The 19,888-nt window shown below is 39.1% G+C and overlaps 1 protein-coding gene and 1 pseudogene across 2 annotated transcripts in view; both read right to left on the bottom strand.

Annotated features, from left to right (window-relative positions):
* The window catches only part of AEBP2 (AE binding protein 2), an 80,275-nt gene that overhangs the window by 22,423 nt on the left and 37,964 nt on the right, over positions 1 to 19,888 (bottom strand). For both annotated transcript variants that reach the window (XM_019489463.2, XM_006269775.4), the window contains exons 3-4: positions 15,864 to 15,971; positions 2,384 to 2,570 (exon numbers count right to left, since the gene is read on the bottom strand). In XM_019489463.2, the coding sequence (XP_019345008.1) occupies positions 2,384 to 2,570; positions 15,864 to 15,971 (295 nt within the window). The remainder of the gene's footprint in view (positions 1 to 2,383; positions 2,571 to 15,863; positions 15,972 to 19,888) is intronic.
* On the bottom strand, positions 549 to 679 carry LOC132250467 (U2 spliceosomal RNA; annotated as a pseudogene).

Genomic DNA, 19,888 nt, shown 5'->3' with positions numbered 1-19,888 from the left:
AAAATGCTGAAGTAGAGGTGAGAGACAGAACTATTTAAAATTTCCATAATATTTACTGTGAAAGAAGGGGGGAAGGGGGCACAGCAGAAGAGTTGCTCATGAAATCACACATCCAAAGACTGAGCCAGAAACTAGAGTCTACTGGATTTTGTCATACTGAAGATAACACCTAAAATAATTTACCGTATTTACTCAAATACAAGATGAACTCTCCATCCATCCACCCTCCATCTCCCCCACCTTCTCCCAACCCAGAGAGGGAGGAGAAAAAAGCCCTTCATCTTACATTTGCATACAAGAAAACTTCAATAAATGCACTATCATTAAAACTTCTGGCAAAAGCAGCATGTTACTCAGTCACGGAAGCTAACTCTGAATCCGATTTAAATGCAGCCAACACCGAATATGACTATATGGCCCTTATAGGGCAACCATGCTAATGGCAATCACCTTCCCCCCTCCCCTCCTTTTTTTTTTTAAATATATTATGGCCCTTAAAAAAACAAAAACAAACAAACAAAAAACACGGATAGATGTTCCCTCCACAGGGAACTGGCACCGAACCTGGAAGTAGTGCAATACCTGGCCAAGGCCAGGAAGGCCAAAGCCAGCCCAGACACCATTCCCTTGATGCCAAAAAGTGCTACATTTAATCTTAGCCAAAAGGCTGAGATACTAATGGGAACCTATCACAAGAACAGGTTAGTGCAGCCTATCAGAAAAGGATATATGATAGTGCCGAATGACTGCAGTCCCCCTCAGCACCAACTCTTTTTCAGGTCATGGTGAGCTACTACACTGAATTCATTTCCACTTCCTCTTTGCTCCCACAGCTGAGCTGCACCTTTCTTTTCCATTTCTAATGATTCCTGTTTCCTCATTAACCTAAAATGTCTGGCAGACATCAACAGATGGGGACCCAAACAGCTTGCCCAGAATCTGTCACCGCCTCTCTCAGACTGTCACATATGATTAATGCGGCCTCACCCTCCATCAAGTGCAGCCAGACCAGGTTGCCTTGCAACACATCAGCATAATTTTTTTGGGCATCCCAGGACTCCTAACAAGAACACCCAGTTCCAGTCATGAGTGGGGGGCTAATTAGCACATGGATCCTTTATGGCAGGTGGCATCTGTAGTAAACGCACATATTGAGCAGTGCTAAGCTGTGGGGTCACCATGGCTTGAAATGCTGTTAGTTCTGCTGGGGCCCAGCCCAATAAATTATATGGTAGATCAGGAGCCTTTTGTCTTTGGACTAATATTATGCATAGTTTATACTACATATACCTACTTATAAGAGTGCTGCTTAAAAATGTATTTGTGGAGCACCAGCAATTTAGAAAAGATAATATGCATCAACTCTGGATGAACTAAGTCTATGGGTAGTATATGCAAATTTCTATGACCATGTTGATTTCAAGGTCAGTGTTTGCAAATTTGCTCCTCACTTCATGTGTTCAGGAAGACCAGGGTCTGACACTAGGAGGGAAGGGGAAGGGCACCTCTAAGAGGAAGAGGTTTACGGGGGCAAGGGGTTCACCTGACCCACTCCCCCCCTTATTTATTTTCCCTGCTATAGCAGTGGGAGGGGGGTAATGTCAGGGCCTATTTCCAATAATTAGACTATAAAAATTCTAAAGATTGATAATTTTTCAATACATAGAATCTAATTATTGGGGAGGGGTCTTATAGTTGAGTAAATATAGCAACTACTATAAAACTACTCTCAAGCATCACCAAGAAACATGGTACACTATATGACCTAGGCAACGTTTATGTAAACTTTCAACAAAATGGTGTATTGATCAAATTAAATATCCATACTTCCACACCAAATTCTAAAACAGAAAGGTTCTTTTTTAGTTGTGAACTGAATTACAAACCTGGAAGAGTGTGAATTGGAAGACAAAAGCATTCTATATAAACTTTTCACCCTTATTCCCATATTGAAATCGCAGCTAATGATTTACACATAAGTGAATTTAAATTTGGTCATGGTTTTATAGTTCACCTTCATAAAACTTATGCCCCCCTTGGAACAAATTCATGCGCTTCACATTGTAAGAGGCAAGGATTTTTGCGGGTGATATACTTTAGTGGGCCAACTGCATGATTGGAATAGGCTTCATATTTATTTTCTCTTTAGAACATTTTCCCCCAAATTTTCCCCTTCTTCCCAACTACACTTATAATGCCTCACTACCAGGTAATTGTAAAATCTTAAACATCCATAATTTTTCAGTTTCAATCTCAACACTACAGGTGGGAGCAAGCAGAAGTACCGGGACGGAAGAAAAAAAAAAAAAAAAGGAACATAATATGGTCTGAGAGGTCAAACTGTACAGCTACTTAAAAAACTTCCAACTATGGAAATACTTACGTAATGAACGTCGTCTTTTATTCTTTAATTTCCTTCTTTTGTTCATTCCAGCTTTAGAAGGAGATTCCTCTTTGGCCTTTGGCTGGTTGGCAACTTTTGAAGAATTCTGCTGGCTGAAGTGTGTGGGCACATGACGAGCTAGTCCTCCCTGAGATGCAAAGCTGGCATTGCACCCACCAACCACACACTGAATTGGAACAAAATGACAACAGGACATAAGTGGTGCTGTGGGTCTTCCTTCATGGTGGCACAGCATAAACAAGGCTGATTTATTTGAGGGTCCCTCCCCAACCTAGTTTGCCCGTTCTGGCCTGAAAGCTAGAAAAACAAAAGCAATGAAGTAAAATACTTAAGAGCAGAGAGCTCTGCTAAAGGAACAGGACAACAAATTACTTTATGCCATTTCCTGTCTTAACTTTTACCAATAAAACTACAGTATTTACTTAATGATAAACAAGTAAGGGACATCATAGACACAGCGATTCCATTATTAAAAGGACTTTAACTAAGAAACAATCTTAGACATCACACTGTCAATTTTTGCAATGCAAAGCAGAATCACTTCCTTCCTCAATCACCTTCAGTAACACTTACTCCCCCAGGTGAAATTTACCCCACCTTGTTTCCCAAACCCTCCATCATAAGACTACTCCATAAAATCTTGGCAATTTTAACTACAATGCTCCTCTTCATGGTTCCCCCCCTCCCCCCCATAATACTTCATAGTTAGAAATTATTTCTGCATTATCCTTGCAACCATATCCATGAGACACCAGCGCGAGTCAACTCTTTCTCCAATGGGGTTGGTCTTTTTAAAAATTAACACTCTATTAAACACTATTCCAGTGCAAATTTTAGACAAATTTAACCTACAAAGTTAGTTAAAAATCAAATGGTTACTTTAGAAAATATTTGATAAAACTCTTAAAAAGATAAAAATGATTCTTTCTGAAAAATGAAAAAGCAAAACAAGACAGTGATCTCCAAATCATATACACAGAACTTTGAAGCTACAGTCAATTTTATTTATTCAAGGGTAACTGGTTAAACATGTTTTTAAGCTTTTATTAAATTATTTTAGTAAATTTTATTATGTTTCAAACAACAGAAAAATCAGCATTATACCTAAACTTATGTGCTATTTTGCTGATAAACACGAAGGTTTAACTTTTTTCCAAGTGAGAAATATTTTCACTCTACTATACACTTGCAAACAAGGGTATGAAAATATGATTCTGATGGAAACTCTTGAGTGAGCACAGCTGCTTGGAAGCGAGAGACAAACTTTTTCAGTTCCCAATCCAACCAACCAACCGTGATCAACCAACCTACCCTATTTACTTGAATCTAAGATGACCATGAATTTAAGATGACCCCCCAATAATTAGATTCTATATATGGGAAAAAATTAAATTTGTTATCGTTTTCTAGGTACAGAATCTACGTATTGGAGGGCTGGTCTTGAATTCATCCCCCTCCCATTACTGCAGCAAGGAAAGCAGTGGCTCCAAGGGTCAGGTGGCTGGGGATGTGGTCAGATGGCCTTCTTGCCCTTCCCCACTTCCCCCTGCAGCCTTCCTGTGCCCCCTGCAACCTACATCCCCAACCACTAGTTCCCAACAGCCTCTGCCCTACTCCAGCATCTGCCTCTTTCCCCACCACACCCTGCCTCTTCTACCCACCTGCATTCCCCATCTCTACTTCTTTCCCCACCACTTCCCTTCTCATCTTTACCTCCCCCACCTCTTACTGTCAGATGATGCTGTCTTCCATCCCCAGAGCACAGCACGTAGAAGAGCAGACACTACTGACTGGCTGGTCAGAGGACAGGGCTTCCATGTACTCCGTGGCCAGGACAAAATCCAGCTTGAGCCAGAGCTGAGTTGTGACTGACACTAATCGGGGGGGGGGGCCACAAACAGGTGGCTGCTATGGATCCAACTCTGGGCCTGACCCGAGCTCAGGGCAGTCAGAGCAACAGCAGACACCTGCCTTCCCACCCCCACTTTGTATGCAAAGCTAAGACAAGGGCCTTTTTCCTCCCCATGCTGATTGGGGAGGGAAAAATCTCATCTTAGATTCAAGTGAATATGGTGATAGCTAAAAGGAACGAAGTCACTGCTCTAAAAAGGAAAAAGTTTATCTGCATCCTTTATTGCCCTTCTCTATTCTAGGCACCCCACTGATAGGGAAGCAACAGAACAGCTGCAACAAGGTTTGTTTGGTAATGTAAGGAATATAACAGCTCTGTATGTGATGCTAAGACCCACAGACAGGCCACCTGCAAACCAAGTTGAATTAAGGGGGTAAAGATGGTATTAAAGTTCAATATGTTCTGTTCCCTTATCTCATCAAGGTGATCTGTTCTGAACTGTGGTTGCAGCAGAACTGGAAGAGAGGAGTTGGATCCCTGTCCTGGCTTTCCTTGATCCCTGAAGTAGAAATCTCATTCTCACGTTAGTGTGAAGGGTAGAGCCCTTTAAAAAGGACTCTGATCCCTGAAGTCATAAAAGAAGTGTAGATCCCCTTAACTTGAGATGTTGTACCTCACAGTGACAAAAAGAAGGTGAAGACAAACTGTCTTTATATACTGTCCTGTAGCATGTTGGATCATCTGGCAAAACCAGAGCCAATTACAAATTTCGTCAAGCTAGCTGAGTTTTTACTTCTGCATTCGTAATTACTTACCTGGGTTTTCAATAGGTCCTTACCTAATAGATATTTAATGAGATTCTCTCTCTACCACTGCATCCTTTCCCCCGCTCCCTTTTTCTTTTCTTTCCCCTAAATGTCCTGTTTATTTTCTCAAGTCTAAATACTATGAGGAGGATGCAACCGTTTCCTGAATAAGAAACCACAAACTACCTCTCTGGACAGACTAAACAACGATCCCAATCTCACTGATGGAGTATAAAGTTACACTGATTTCAAGTACTCTTAATTTATACTGAAGATTAGAATCTCATTTAGTCATAAAGAAAAAAAAGCAACAAGCAAACAATAGAAGTTAGAATGAAAGAAACTAACTGAATGTATGAATCCTGTCCAGGTTTTCTATTGAGTAGTTTCTGAAGACATTGGAAGCAGTTCCTTTCTACATGAAGGAAGGGAATTTTCATAAAAGTAACTGAACTAACGTCCCAACTTCTCTATTATTCAACTTTAGGTAGAGAGCACTTCCATGAAACTAATATTTCTAGTCCTATTAGCATTGATCCCATTGGAGCAAAGCAAAAACCAAAAAAACAACCCTGACTTGGTAGTTTCTGCCAAAATTCAGAAAAAAAAAAAATCACATAAAAAGCATTATTGTACAGCACAAGCATTACAACATCATAAACTTAGTGCCCAAAGTGAAAATATTATTTAAAATGCCAGGTAAATGCACATGAGGCATGTTCCTGGAAGGCTGGGTTCAATAGCACTCAGTGATGTGAATCAGATGGATATCTGCAGACAAGGTTCTTTTTTATTAGACCAAATAGCTGGAGAATTGTTCTTTGCAAGCTTTTGTGTACAAACACCCTTCTTTAGGCATAGGATTGAACAGAAGCCAATACGCAAAATGCCGGTCTGTGAAAATGCAAATGCATGAGGATCAGAGGCCATGGGAGTCAATAGGTGCAAGACAGGTAGGTGGATAGATATTTCACATTTCACAGTTGTTAACATACTTTGACTCATGATCATGAAGAGACGCCCTGTTTTGCAGCCATACATGGGCATGGAAGACAACACCGAAATACTCCTAACCCAGAAGTCAGTATTTCAGTTCTTTTATTCTTCCCAAAATTCAATTCTTTTCAAAATAATTGATGACACAGAATACTTGCTTTCTTAAGAAGGTGTAGTTTAAATGCAAAAATCACCCAGACATCATTATTTGTTAAGCCCATATTTTGAGCCTTTAACCAAGATGCAAAAGTATTTATTTGTAAAACCAGTCATCCTGCTTTGTGTTCATGTAACATGCTGTTTGAGATTGGTTAGCTGGTTAAAAGTCTACGGTGCATCACAGATGCTACAAAATACTTTGTAGTGATGAGGAAATAGAAGAAGTGGAAAATGTCTTACCTGTTCTTTTCTTTTTTCTCTAAAATAATATATCCAGCAATCCGTTCCTAATGGGTCATGTCTCTTCCTCTCCAAAGTTATAGGAGCAGTTCAGGCTGTCACTTCAGGATCTCTGACGATAAGTCCCACCAAATCTACTTCCCAACGGACATTTATACAGCTTTACAAGATCACTAATAAATCCAACTCGCCCATTAAATATAGCTTTAAACCAATCTTTTCCCAAGGAACTCAGATCTAGATATTATTTTTAGTTTTTTGATGTTTTTTTAATACCACAGGGTGGGTCCGGATTGGTGGATATGTTACTTCAAGAGAAAATAAGTAACACGTAAGAAGTTTAATTTCTCTAGTGTACCCATACCCACCATTGTTTACGGGCAGTAATGAACAATGAGTATTTTGAATAGGCAGGGAAAAGTAAGAAATAGGTATGACTATAGAGACCTGCAATCATCCTTTTTGAGATAAGAACTGTTATTTTGGGATGTTAGCTTCTCCTCCCCAAGAAAGAATGCAATTATAAATTGCATTATAAACAGATCTATTTTAAAAGAATATATTCAGAGTTCTGTCCAAGATGCCATTGCTCACGTTAAATTGACATTAATACTTTAAACAATGGTTTTACCTGTAGGCTGCTTTAAGTACAGGTAAACATTATTGTTTACCTGCTTCAAAATGATAGCTTTAAAGCTATTCAGTCAGAAATCTGAGCTTGATTAATCAAAGAAAAAATATTGGAAGGGAATCAACAATATTCATAAATCCTACAATTATGTTACTCTATCAGTGATTTCCCTTCCCATGCTTCTGACGAAACTAAAATTTATGGTTATTAATAAATAGTCTTAAGTGCATACATCATTCCTCCTTTATAAAAATGCCATCTTAATTGCTCAAAATAAGATTAGAATTGACTTTGCTATCTTTTAGCGTTCAGTTGTTTTTTGGTTCCCGTTTTGGAATTTCCAAGTGTATAGTGCTACTACCTAGTAAGTGCCCAAATACTTTTAATATCCAATATGTAGATAGGAATATGAAATGTATTTAGTTAAGTATTCCAATTAAATTTAAATTTAAGCAGCATATATTTTAATATTCCCTCTGGGTCAAAGTGCCATGAATGAGGAGTACGAAACCTCTCTCCCGGGAACAGTTTTCTGATTTGCACGCAAGAGCTTATATTTTTATCTAGTTTTGCAAGACCTCAGTTTTCACTGAGGTCAGGCCGTACAGGTAAAACTCTTTTCTTCCTCAAACTTGAAAATCCAAACTAATTACAGTTCTGACTTTACATTCTTATCTAAAGTGCTGCTGATATGGCCAAGCAAGCCCTAAAACAAGCAAGAGATGCACTGCTTATACTGCTTTGCATAGAAATCTTAGAAATGCTCAAAAGTAGCCTAACTTCTGACTTCAGTGTCACCAAAACTAGACCAGTGATGAGCACTTTTGAACATCCCATCCTTGAGTAATGATGCATTCAGTTCTGGCTAATCAAACTGTAGAACTCTACATTAAGTTTTTTGCAGGTAAAAGATTTATTGATTTAATATTTAAAAATTGATGGTAATCTTAAGGGGGCAAAACAAAAAAAAAGTAGAGTCTAAAAAAAAATCTGATAATACTACTAAATTTAAAAAACTATGCTTCTTTGAGAGCTATCAATGTAGAGTTTTGCAAATGAATCCATTTTCATGTTTAACATATCAATCACCTAAATAAACTTTTCAAAGTTGATAACTTTTTTTGTTCAATTTCTTGCCTGCTTAAGCAGTGAATCTTTATATTTTGTATCTACTTTATGTCCAGTTGCTGGATGGATAGAGGACATTTTGACAGCAGAATGACAACCAAGACTTCCAGATGACCACTGACCCTGCTAGGCTCACTGAACACTGCACTTTGCAACTGTCATTCCATTGTCATGCATTCCAAATGTGCTCATGAGTTCTGGAAGGTTATGGTGCTACAATTTACTGCTTTGTATTTTTACTGCTAACGAAAGCCTCCAATGTGTATACACTGACCTCAGTGGCAAGTGAAGACTGAAGCAGCAAACCCAGTATGAATGAACTAAAATATTAAAAATAGGTTAGAATAGTTTTATGTGGAAAGAAACTGCTACAATGGCCTCAAACAGCCTTGCATATTAAGATTTTTTTTATATACATATACACACACACACACACACACACACACACATATATTCCCATATATATATATATATATATATATATATATATATATATATATATATATTCCCAAAAGGTTAAATCGCACTGAGCTTTCTGGGTCAAACCTCCATCACACCTTTCAATGTGCATCAAGCTCTTTGTACTTTTTTTTTTATGAAATAGTTTTTAAAAAGCTTCTTTAGTACAAATGACAGCTTCTTCAGCTAACTTCCTCTGTCTGCTTCTCCTAATAGAATATATGAGGGATGCAGAAGTCTCCTTCTCCAGCACCATAATCCACATTAGTGAATGTTCAAGGTGACTGAGAAAATTAAAAATTAAAAGCGCTGTGATAGGCAAGTCATAGGATGGGGCTGTCCAATGGGCAGCCCACAGACAGTGAGGCTCATGAAGAGTTACCCTACAGCCCCTAGGCTTCCATTAGGCTGTCACTGCTTTCGTCCTTCCACGTATGAGGGGGAGAAGATGGGTGACATTTAGCCGCTTAGATGTATCTTGGACAGTCCTGTCATAGAACAATCAAAGGACTTGAGTGGTGGGACATATTTTGTCTGCTGAATAAGATCAGACCCCCAAAATTGTAGTCGTCTAAATGGAACCCATGAGATTACCACTGCTGGTTCTTCCCTGTGCCTGTGAACACCCCCAGCCCAATAATTTTCAGACACCGTACCCAGGACAGAACCAGCTCAAACCATTCATGAGGAAATGATATCCCACAATATTCTACCAGCTCTTTCCTAAAAGGATGGAGAAATACTCTCATAAAGGTATTCCAAAAATATAATCAACTAAAACAAAAAGAAATAAATGTTATATCCCTCAACTCTGCAGGGAAAGTGGTATCTAACTAGCGTATGTTTTAAGAAATAAATGTTATTTAAGTAATTGCGTCTTCTCTAACGTGGATATCCAAACTAATGCAATTCCTTTAGAAACCAAAGAGGTTCAGGTTGGATTTAAAGAAAAAAAAAGATCATTACATACAGAGAGAAATTCAAAAGCCAGGTAAAATGGCTAAAAGCAAACCTTCTATATTCAAATGCAAAGGAACATTATATCCCCTCAGACGTGGTAGTCACCCACCCTGGCCATCTCCAAAAAGCAGCTTGATGCCCACCTTGCTGTGGTCATCTGAGCCCAGCAGTCTTTCCTGCCCAAGTGCAGGGAGGCCAGACCCGATGATCCTGTAAGGTCTCTTCCAGCCCCTAACATCTATGAATCTATATTTCAAAAGAACCAATTCAGATATCTCACAGAACAATTTTGCACGTTTGGCACTCCTGGACCAGGAAAATTTAAAAAAAAAATACAAACAATACATAGGTATACACTTTTTTTAATTTTTTTTTTTAAAGAACTGTTCCTGGTCCAGGAGTGCCAAACTTGCAAAATCATTTTGTGAGATGTCTGAATTGGTTCTTTTGAAATACAGATTCATAGATGTTAGGGGGTTATATATAAAATATAAGAATTCGTGGTGCATACACAATTCTTATCGTTGAAGGACTGGTAAGATCACCATATTGCTCTGCTTTGCATGCCTGAAAGATGGAGGAAAAATGAAAAATGAGTTGTGAACTATTTTCAAATTGAAATTGGACATGCCTCATGGCCTTACCTAACCCCCTTCTACTGTATTTCCAGGCTTTCTGGATGTCATACAAATAAATTCCAATTCATTTTAAAACCAAATTGCAATTGCTTAATTCTCTAAAGACATGTTACTTCAAGATGAAAAGTCAGAGGTCCTTTTTACTCAAAGCTTATGTGAAAGGACTGTATCCCAAATAGGAAATTAGGAAAAACACTAAAAAGAATGATGGATTGAACACGAACTCTGTGTCCCAATATTGTTCAAAGGTGGTAATGTTTAATATACCACCATACCCTTAAATAGTTTAGAAGATGAGTCAAATCTTAAAGGATGAAGTTTAGTTACTCTAGTGGTTTAAACCAGGCCATTAGGAAACTGATCCAGCTTAAAAAGCAATTTTTCTGCATTCATCAGTAAATATAACTTTTTGTTCCCTGAGAAAGAAGGCTTGAAAACGAAAACTGGGGATGAGTAATTAACTTCCACAAACAAGGGGCCACAAAAAATCTGCCTTACTTTTATGAAAAGCAAAGAGCTGACAAAGCAAGTGAGGGGTGGGCTTTAACTAAAGTGACAAGTGAGATAAGTGCTCAAATATTTTTTTTTGGAGCAGGGAAGGGGAGAATGAGGAGGAAAAGAATGCTATTGATCTTGAAGATCTACCTGGGCTTCCCCCCCCCCGGGAGCCATGAAAGATCAGATCAAAAGCTCATTTAGCCAAGTGTACTTACTGTTTCTGACAAGTGACACCATTAGATGCTTTACAGCAAAAGTGGCCAACCCATGGCATGGCTGGCTGCTGTGTGGCACATGGCTGACTGTGGAAGGGACAGGCAGCACAATGGCAGAAAGGGCAAGGAGTACAAAGAAGAGTGTCAGATCAGGTAGAAGGTACAGGGCAAGAAGCAGAAAGCTGAGTAATACCTTAGTCAGAAAGCAGAGTAGCAGCTTGGTTAGGGATCAGAAAGCAGAGCAGCCAATCAGGTAGAGGATAGAGATTGCAGGGTACAGTGCTAATTTGTGGCCAAAAAAGTTTGCCCACACTACAAATAAACTTCTTTGTGGAGAATTATGATAGCTTGCCTTAACGGAAGCTTTTTCCTAATTTCTACATTTAGTTAAATATGAGGATTTACAATTTATTTCATTCTATTTAATATTACATTCATTTCTCATTCTCTATACTAAACATCTAAATTTACTTTTCAGGCCCAACCAAATTCCACAGACTAGTCACGTAAAAGAGCTTGGGGCTCTTCCCACATACACTCAAGTTAGTCGTCTCTTCAATTCATGAGCATTTCTTTGTTTTTTGAGAGAAAAGGTGCACAGGAGTACTTAATTTACCTTCTTTATGCTAGTTTTTTTACTTTGTTTCTACTCTAAACTAAACCAGGTCCCAAGTACTTTCTTGCTCTCTACATAAGAACTCTTCCCATGCTTCTAATTGCCACTTTGCTTGCTACTATTTTCCTGTACTCTCTTTAAGCATACTGGTTAAAATTAAAACTAAGTGGTTTTCCAAATGAAAGCATACCATTGATTTATATGCTGTTATTTATATGTCATATTTTCTAACTTTGTAAATCTTAACACTTTTTTGATCACTGCTGCATAGTAAGTAGATATTTTCATTGAGCTGTCCACAATGATTCCCAGTTTTTCCTCCTAGTGCATAGTTAATTAAGAATCCAAAACCATGTAATACCATTCTAATGTGTTCCTAGACATTTTTAAACAAGATGCATGGCTTTGTTTTGACTTTTGATTGGCTCCTCTGTTGTTCCTCAGTCTTTGACTTAACTTCATTCACCATTTTTCTGGCTCCTGGTTTTCTCTTGGACAACTTCTAATAAAAAATGCAACAATTGTCTCATAAAAAGATTAGTTCTCTAAATATGAGAATTAATCCTAGATCCTCAAAGGTACAAACAAGAATGAGACATCTCTGAGGATCAGGTTCTTAAGGTGTCCAAATGTTTTGTATCTACAAGTTATTTTAATCCTAATTTTATGGACATTAAAGAAATACAGAGTACAGGCATATTACTTTACCATGCTGTGTTTAGGCTCACATATTCATCTGTCAGAATTACATTTCAAATGTACATTTCATTTTGATAGAGCTCAACTCAAGTGTTGTCTCAGGAATGACAATTTGGAGGAATTTCTCTGAAGTAGGTTTTGCAGCCATGCTGGAAACTGGGGAGGATCATTTTATCTAATCTGATGGGCAACAGTGGAAATAAGAGATTCCCAGAATAATTCACACTACAAGGCTGAGAAATAAGATTTGGAGAACTATGGAATCTAGACCTAAAAATATGATAGTGTTCTCAAACACTTCCCCCAACTAAGTAAAAGATGACTGGACAACATCAAAACTCCTTGGCCTAGACCTTAAAGGTATCTGCTAATCATATGGCAGGTCCTTGAGCTATAAATGAATAACTGTGTTTATATCAGAGTGCTAGCTGTCCTTGCTACCACATGATCTGCAAAGGATAATTTCATCTGATGACTGGTGACCTTATTAAATCAGCCTCCTAAAGCTCTTGAGCATGAAAAAAGCAAACTCTCCCCCACAGTTTAAAGTAACTGTCCTTCATTTGACAAATTCCAATATAAGGTACTGGCACTGCAGCCAGTAAAACTTGAATAAGGATCATCCAAGTGCATGAATTCAGAGAAAGACACCTACAGCATTCAGCCAACTGTGGCTCTTGCTATAAAATTTTCATCTATTCAGGTAGACTGTTGCTATTATTTATACATACATATATACACACACACACACACACTATAGTCTGTCGGTCTATAAAAATAGCAAGTCTATACTTGAAGAGATGAAAATGTTATCACAACACATATACATATGACAACATACATATGTATGTATGTATGTATGTTTTCAAGGGGGAGGTCTGCTTCCCAGTATCTTGATAATATGACATTTTGATATGTGATTACTTCATCAGTGAGTTCTGAAGTCTGCATTTGGTGCTGACAGTGTCCTGAAACCTCTAGTCTCTCTGATGGGAACAAGAGACCCAAATTCTTCTCAAGTCAAAAGCAACATGCAACACATTTAAAACTAGTAAAATTTAAGAAGCATGCATAACATAGGGAAAAGTGGTGATTAGCAGGAGAAATGCTTAAAAATTCATAAAGAGACAAGATGACTACCACTGGTCAGGTTTTTTGGGTTTTTTTAAAGTTTTTCCACTGACCACAACTGGAAAGTACTGTAAACAAACTAGTGCTATTTGCACATATAATGTGGGATGCCTTCCTCTACTGCAACAAATAGTTTGTAAATCTACAGAAATAGGAGTTCTGACACCTGCTTGTAAGTGTACAAACCAAATTCCACTGAAGACCATATTTTACATAGTTCTATATCTAACTAGGTAACCATACCACTGCTTTTTAAGATGTTTCACAATAGTTTCTTCCCCTGCAAAGTCTATATACAGGTTTCCCTTGCTTTATGAGGGTTCTCAATGTGCAAATTCGCTCTTATGCGATGATCTTTTTTATTCCAAAAATTAGTTATATGCTGGGTAAATTCACCCTTATGTGATCAGTGCGGTGGAAACCACAAAGACAGCTGCTTTGTGCACTGCACTGTGGAAGTGACGCATACCAAAATATAGTCTCCTGTGTGGATCTGTGCTCCTCACTCATTGTCTGTGACGTGTTTCTGTAATTACCATCCCCATGATGACAGTGTCTTGTGCTTGTGTGTACTGTCTGCTGTTGGCAAGTACCAAAATCGTCTTGTAAAAGTGGTAGAAATGGGTCTGGGGGTCAGTACAGTCAAGGTCTTGGAATATATCCCTATTTGTTACATTGTAAAGTGGGTTTCTTTTATGTGAATGAGTTATGCACCGTTTTCCAGGAACACATGTACAGCATAAAGCAAAGGAAAACTGTATTTAAAATGTCTCTCTGAAACATTAATATTGTTTGAAATGTTAATATTTCACAAGCTAACTGTTCTTGTTTTATAGTAATACATTTGCTTAATGCCTATTGATTTTGCCTGCCGATTTTTGCCATAATAAAACTTTAAACAAAACAATATAGTCTGAACAGACCGAAGAGCTATTATCAGGCATCTCTACATACTGCATGTAAACCATTAGGGCAGGCCTACCATGCCAGGGTTAATACAAAATTGCGTATGTCTGCAAAAAGGTATAACAGAAGATCTTTTAGAAAAATAATCACCACCTGCCTCATTCTATAATTCAGTTTCCAATCTCTCAAAATAAAGGTAAACAAGGAAGAGGTTCCATCCAATTATTCACTGTTAAAACCTATTCCAAATTTAGCATTCAGAACTCAACCAGTTACTGTAATAATGTCAGGAATCTATGAGCCACGTGCTAAGCTTTAAAAGCAGGTGTCATCACTTCCATAACTATTTTATTCTTCTGAACAACTGCTACTAGCTTGACAGGTAATATCAGTTTTCTCTTGTTACACATTCTCTCAGATTATGTTAAATAGTTCAGAATGAAAAGCTAGTGTTATCTCTGAGACAGGTTAGAGAACTGTACTACACTTCTTCTGGTGCCATGTATAAACGTAATTGCTATCACGACTGCAATTATGAGGCCTGTAGAAAAATAGCTCATGGTAGAGGTCACTAAAAAACTGATTTTTTTTTTGAGAAATACAAGTGCCTTAAGAAAGACAGAATGGACTGGAGGAGGGGGGATGCATTGGATTTCAGGGAGATAAGATGTGCTAATTAAATTTATCCAAGGAAAACCCCAAATTGATGTTCAAATCTTGCATGGAAGGAGAACTTCAGTCTGGAAGTAGCGTGGGTGGGACTTACCATCAAGTGATCCAGGACTGACAGCTATGAACTGTCCCACTGTATCCATAAGAGGATGTAGCAACCCATTAATAACGGATTGGTGGATATGGGAATGATAAACACTACTATACCTAGAATCACAAGTACAGATTGATGGGGGAAGGGGAGGAAGAAAGAGAAAGAAAGTTAGAAAAGAATATGCAGGAATGCTAGTCAGCTATATGGTTGTACAGTCTTGACTAACGTTTCCTTAACTGCATTGAGACACAAAATCAATCAACGTCACTCACTAGATTGCAACTAAATTTTATTTTTAAAATGTCTCCCACCTATACAAAGGCTTCAACCGCACACTTGGATGATGTATGTTTTACTTCCAAGCAAGGAAGTTTATACCAAGGGGGAAAAAAAAAGGCACACCACCATTTGATTTCAGTTTAAACAGGTCAGTTAAACTGAGAAGTCCACAAGAAATTGAACTTCAGAAGACTAAGCCCAGTTGTTGTTTTTTTTGACTCTCAGCCCACTTACAAAGAAAAAGGAATGAGGAACAAGCTTGACAGGACAGGGGCTGGTTTTCCATGTGTGTTCACAAAGAGGACAGTGTCTTCAAAGCACTACTACAATATAAACAATTAATGAAGACAAATGACCAATATTCAGCTTCCTTGAAGTACTTAGAAAATCTTCACATATTAAAATACATTAATCATGGGATAGTCACAGTTGTTCACCAATCGCCAAATATAAACTATCATGTTTTATAATAAAACTTACCTTGAAAGGCTTGTCCCCACTGTGAGTCAGCATATGCCTCTGTAACCAACTCTGACTTGTAGAAGGCGTGTTATATACTTTGCAACCTTTCCATAAGCAAACAAATACCTAATAAAGGAAAAAAGTGGCTAGTTAATTTATAAAACAATATTTAGACCCTACATAGACCATTTTTCTTTTGCTTGTCATGAAAAGAAAGTTTGCTTTCTTATAATAGGTTGCCCACTCATCTGGCAATGAAATAATAAGCATAGGTATTCAAAGGCGGCTTACTGGCCAAAGTGTTGTGCAAATGCTCCTCTAGGTAAGAGGAGCTGCACTATGAAACTGGTAGATATGTATACAACACCCTGAAATCGATTACTAAGAAATTAAAAAAATTCTAGGCTGATTAAATAAAAGGGGAAAGAGCATTCTCATTCACAAACAACAGTTTATTTCTGAACACGAGATCAAGTTAAAACCATTTTACAGTATTACAAGGCCTAAATACCTACTTTTTTTTCTTTTCCAGACGTTCCAAGTAGATCAAATACCCACATGCCCATCATAAAAACACCCACAAGATTTTTTTAATTGTAGGATGAAAAAAGCTGCGATCGTCTGGACTCCACCTATGGGGGGGAAGAGTGGCAATGCTACAGGCATCTACCACTATGCGAACCAGTTACTTCCAGGTGATGCCAAAATAATTATTTTTAAGTGCATAACTAACTGTTTTTGAAGTACTGAGTAGTTTAGTTCTGGTTCCCCCCCCAACAAACTCCAATTTCTATTTGCCCGAGGCCTTTCTACATTCTTTTATGGGTTCAAAGTGCCAACGGCAAAAATATCTGTTATTAAATAGGCTTTTTTTCAATCCATCAAGCCAAAGATAAACTCCTGCCATAATTCACTTCTATCAAGTAACTGTTTAAACAATTAAAGTACGTTTATAAAAAAAATGCTATATTCTTTCCTACAGACATAGCTGCTGAATTCTAGGTCATTCTCTATTTTTCATCAAGTCTGGCTGGTGGATTAGAAAGCATTCGACTAGGTTCTCTGTAATTCAATGGACTACCGACACATCAGTTGTACATAGAGCAGCACACGGTAGGGAAGGACTCTCATACCATGCAGCTTGTCTTTCAATTAATCTGTTTTCTATCTGTTGCACAGAATATGGACAAGGATCTGGGACTCAAGAGTTCTCTTTATAGGTCTGAGGAGCTGAAGGGGACACAGTCGTAACATATAAAACTGGGCAGAACTAACCAAAACTCAGGATTCTGGGTCCCTGTGCCCACCTTTTTTAAAGTTGCTCTGGTGCTGAATAGAATCCGAACTAAAATTTGCAAAATCATGAAATGGTTAAAATACCCACTGTTTTCAAAATACTGTAATACGGTGTTTTGGAAGTATGATACTGGGACCTCACAGCTGCTCAGTGGAACTTCTTAGCAGTGGGGTCCCCAGTCTGGGGCACTTTACATGGTGGGCCTCTCTCTTTCCTAAAAAACCTGAATATCAGTTCTAGTAATGGCAGGCTTCAACTACAAGTTCCATGGCAGGGAGCTTGGAAAGCCCTGACAAGATAAAGTCGGGACTTCAAGGATTTTCATATTCCCAGTCTCTCTCTAACTTTGGCACACCTGCCTGTCCCAAAGTTAAAGAGCCTGGAAGCATTATGCTCTCACAGCCACAAGGCAAGTCCAGGGATTCCAGTATTCTCAGGGTCTGTGGCTGCACACTGCACAGTGACTACAGAGACAGGAACCACTACAGTTCAGAGGCTGCTGTATGATGCAGATGCCCCAGTACTGGAGACCTTCTCCCATTTATGGCAACACTACCAATTGTGACATCATGGAATAGGAAACCCTGGTAGCCTGTCACAGGATTGCCAGGTTCTGAATCTTAACTGTGTAGCAGAGAGCTGAGCTTCAGTTACAGACCCAGCAAGGTTGGCAGCCCCAAACCAGGTGGATAGTAGAAGCGCCAGAGTCTCTAGGAGTCCACCAAGGATCCTGCCTTTGTTTTGGAAAAAAGTCTAAATCAAAGATTTAACTTTGACAAAACATTTTAGGTTCAACCAACAACAATTTTAAATTAAATTCTCTTTTCCTGATAAATGTATGGATTCCACAAAGGAGCCCTTGGAGCCAGTTAAAATGCTGCTGCTTGGCAGTTTGTGGGTGGTCACTCCCACTGGTGCTAGTTCCAGAGCTGTAGCCTCTTCATTTAATAATATTAAAAGGTGCATGCATGTATCACTGATTTTATGTCCAAAGAATTACTTGCACGTAATTTCTCTCTCTCTCAGTAGTACCAGTCATTGTGCAAATAACTTGATTTTAAATATTCCCTACAGTGTAGCCATGAGCTATACCAATGCCTCACCAGCAGGTGGTGCACAAATCCCTACTCTTTTGAAACAAAATAGCCAGGAATTCAGCTTTTCCTCTGAAATTCAGAACTTTAATTTTTAAAGATACAATAAAAAAATTCACAACTTGGCAAGACATATATGTAACCAAGTGCAGACTCACTGCAAACAGTGTATTCAAATACTCTCAGATTCAGAAAGCCTCTCATTTCTTTAAAAAGAAGTCTATTAGAGCATATTTTGCAGACTAAAAGGTTCCAGGAATACAGTATTATTAAAGCAAAGACCCAGATCTTGTCCTGCCTCCAGGACATCTCAGCTGCACTTCTGTAGCTTTTAGACATCTAAGTCTGTGAGTCATCTAAGTATGCAATCTTATCTGACCACATGACACCCTGACCCTTTTATGTCTGTCCTGGCCTGGAAAGATCCCTAAGGAACTACACTTGTACAGGCTCCAATTAGGGATGTAAATAACCTTTTAAAATATTTGTTTAACCTCCTCTAATTATATTGGTTAAACAAAAAACAGATAACAGCAGCTTCCACACTGAGAGCCACTCCCAGCTCCCCTGGCCTTTTGACTGTGTGGGGAGAGGGGAGGAGGGCAAGCCCAGCCAGGCAACACAGCCCAAAAAAACCTGAGGTTAGGAGGGAGGGAGTACCTGTAAAGGACCAGGTAATTGTTTAAATGATTAATCATTAGGCTACTCAATATTTTCCTCTTAGGCTATGAGTACTAGTCCCCACCCTTGCCCCTCTCCCAGTTACCCTACTGCCTTTTGATTCCTGACTTCTGATTCCCGTTGGGGCACCAGGGGGCTTCCCTTCTCCTACCTTCCCTGCCAGACTGCACACACCCAGAGCTAAAGGATAGCTGGTAAGCTAACCAGTTACAACAAGTAATCGTTTAACTTTACATTCCTAGCTTCAATGCAATCCAGAACAACCATCTAGACATCTACCACTACCCCTACTCTGTTACAATTCGATTGTGTTTTGAAAACACCCCTTAGGTCCCATAAAACAGGGATGAAAAAACTATGCCAAAAAAGCTATTGGATGTACAGGATTACAGCAAAGGAGTGGAGAGTCCTACCTTTTCCTAGTAATCTATTTGGTTTTGGCATCTGTTCTAGGCCCTCCTTAGCTAGAGAAGCATTTACACCCACAGCTCCTACTACCCAGAAAAGCGTCCAAACTACAAGTCAATAATGGACTAGGTGGGTCTGGGGGTATCCCTCCAGCAATCGTGATCAAATATCCGGGTTTTCCATTTCCCATGGAAAACCGGAGAAAACCACGGATGCCCTGTTTTTAATTGGAGAAAACATGGATATCTCTTTTTAGCAGAGAAATCCGTGGATTCTCCGCTTTTGCAAAGAGCTCTTGCAGGCTGGCACGGCTCCAGCCTGCAGGAGCCAATTCCGAAAAGGGTGGGAAAGCCCCAGCCCTGCCCAGAGCGTGTGCATGCGGCAGGGGGGGCGCAGCAGCTAGCCTGAGCCTCTAAGGCAGCCAAGGCCCGGCTCAGGCTCGCCCTTCACCCCTGGAGCATGGAGGCAAGTGGGGCTGTGGGGATGGTTGGGGGCTAAGGGAGCAGGGGCGCTGCCGGCCCCAGGCAGCACATCGCATCTGGGAGCAGGGCCAAGGGTGAAGG

The sequence above is a fragment of the Alligator mississippiensis genome, chromosome 4 (genome assembly GCF_030867095.1).
Source record: "Alligator mississippiensis isolate rAllMis1 chromosome 4, rAllMis1, whole genome shotgun sequence".
Classification (NCBI taxonomy): Eukaryota; Metazoa; Chordata; order Crocodylia; family Alligatoridae; genus Alligator; species Alligator mississippiensis.
The sequence above is the reverse complement of the archived record's forward strand: the minus strand, read 5'-3'. Positions and strand labels throughout refer to the sequence as shown.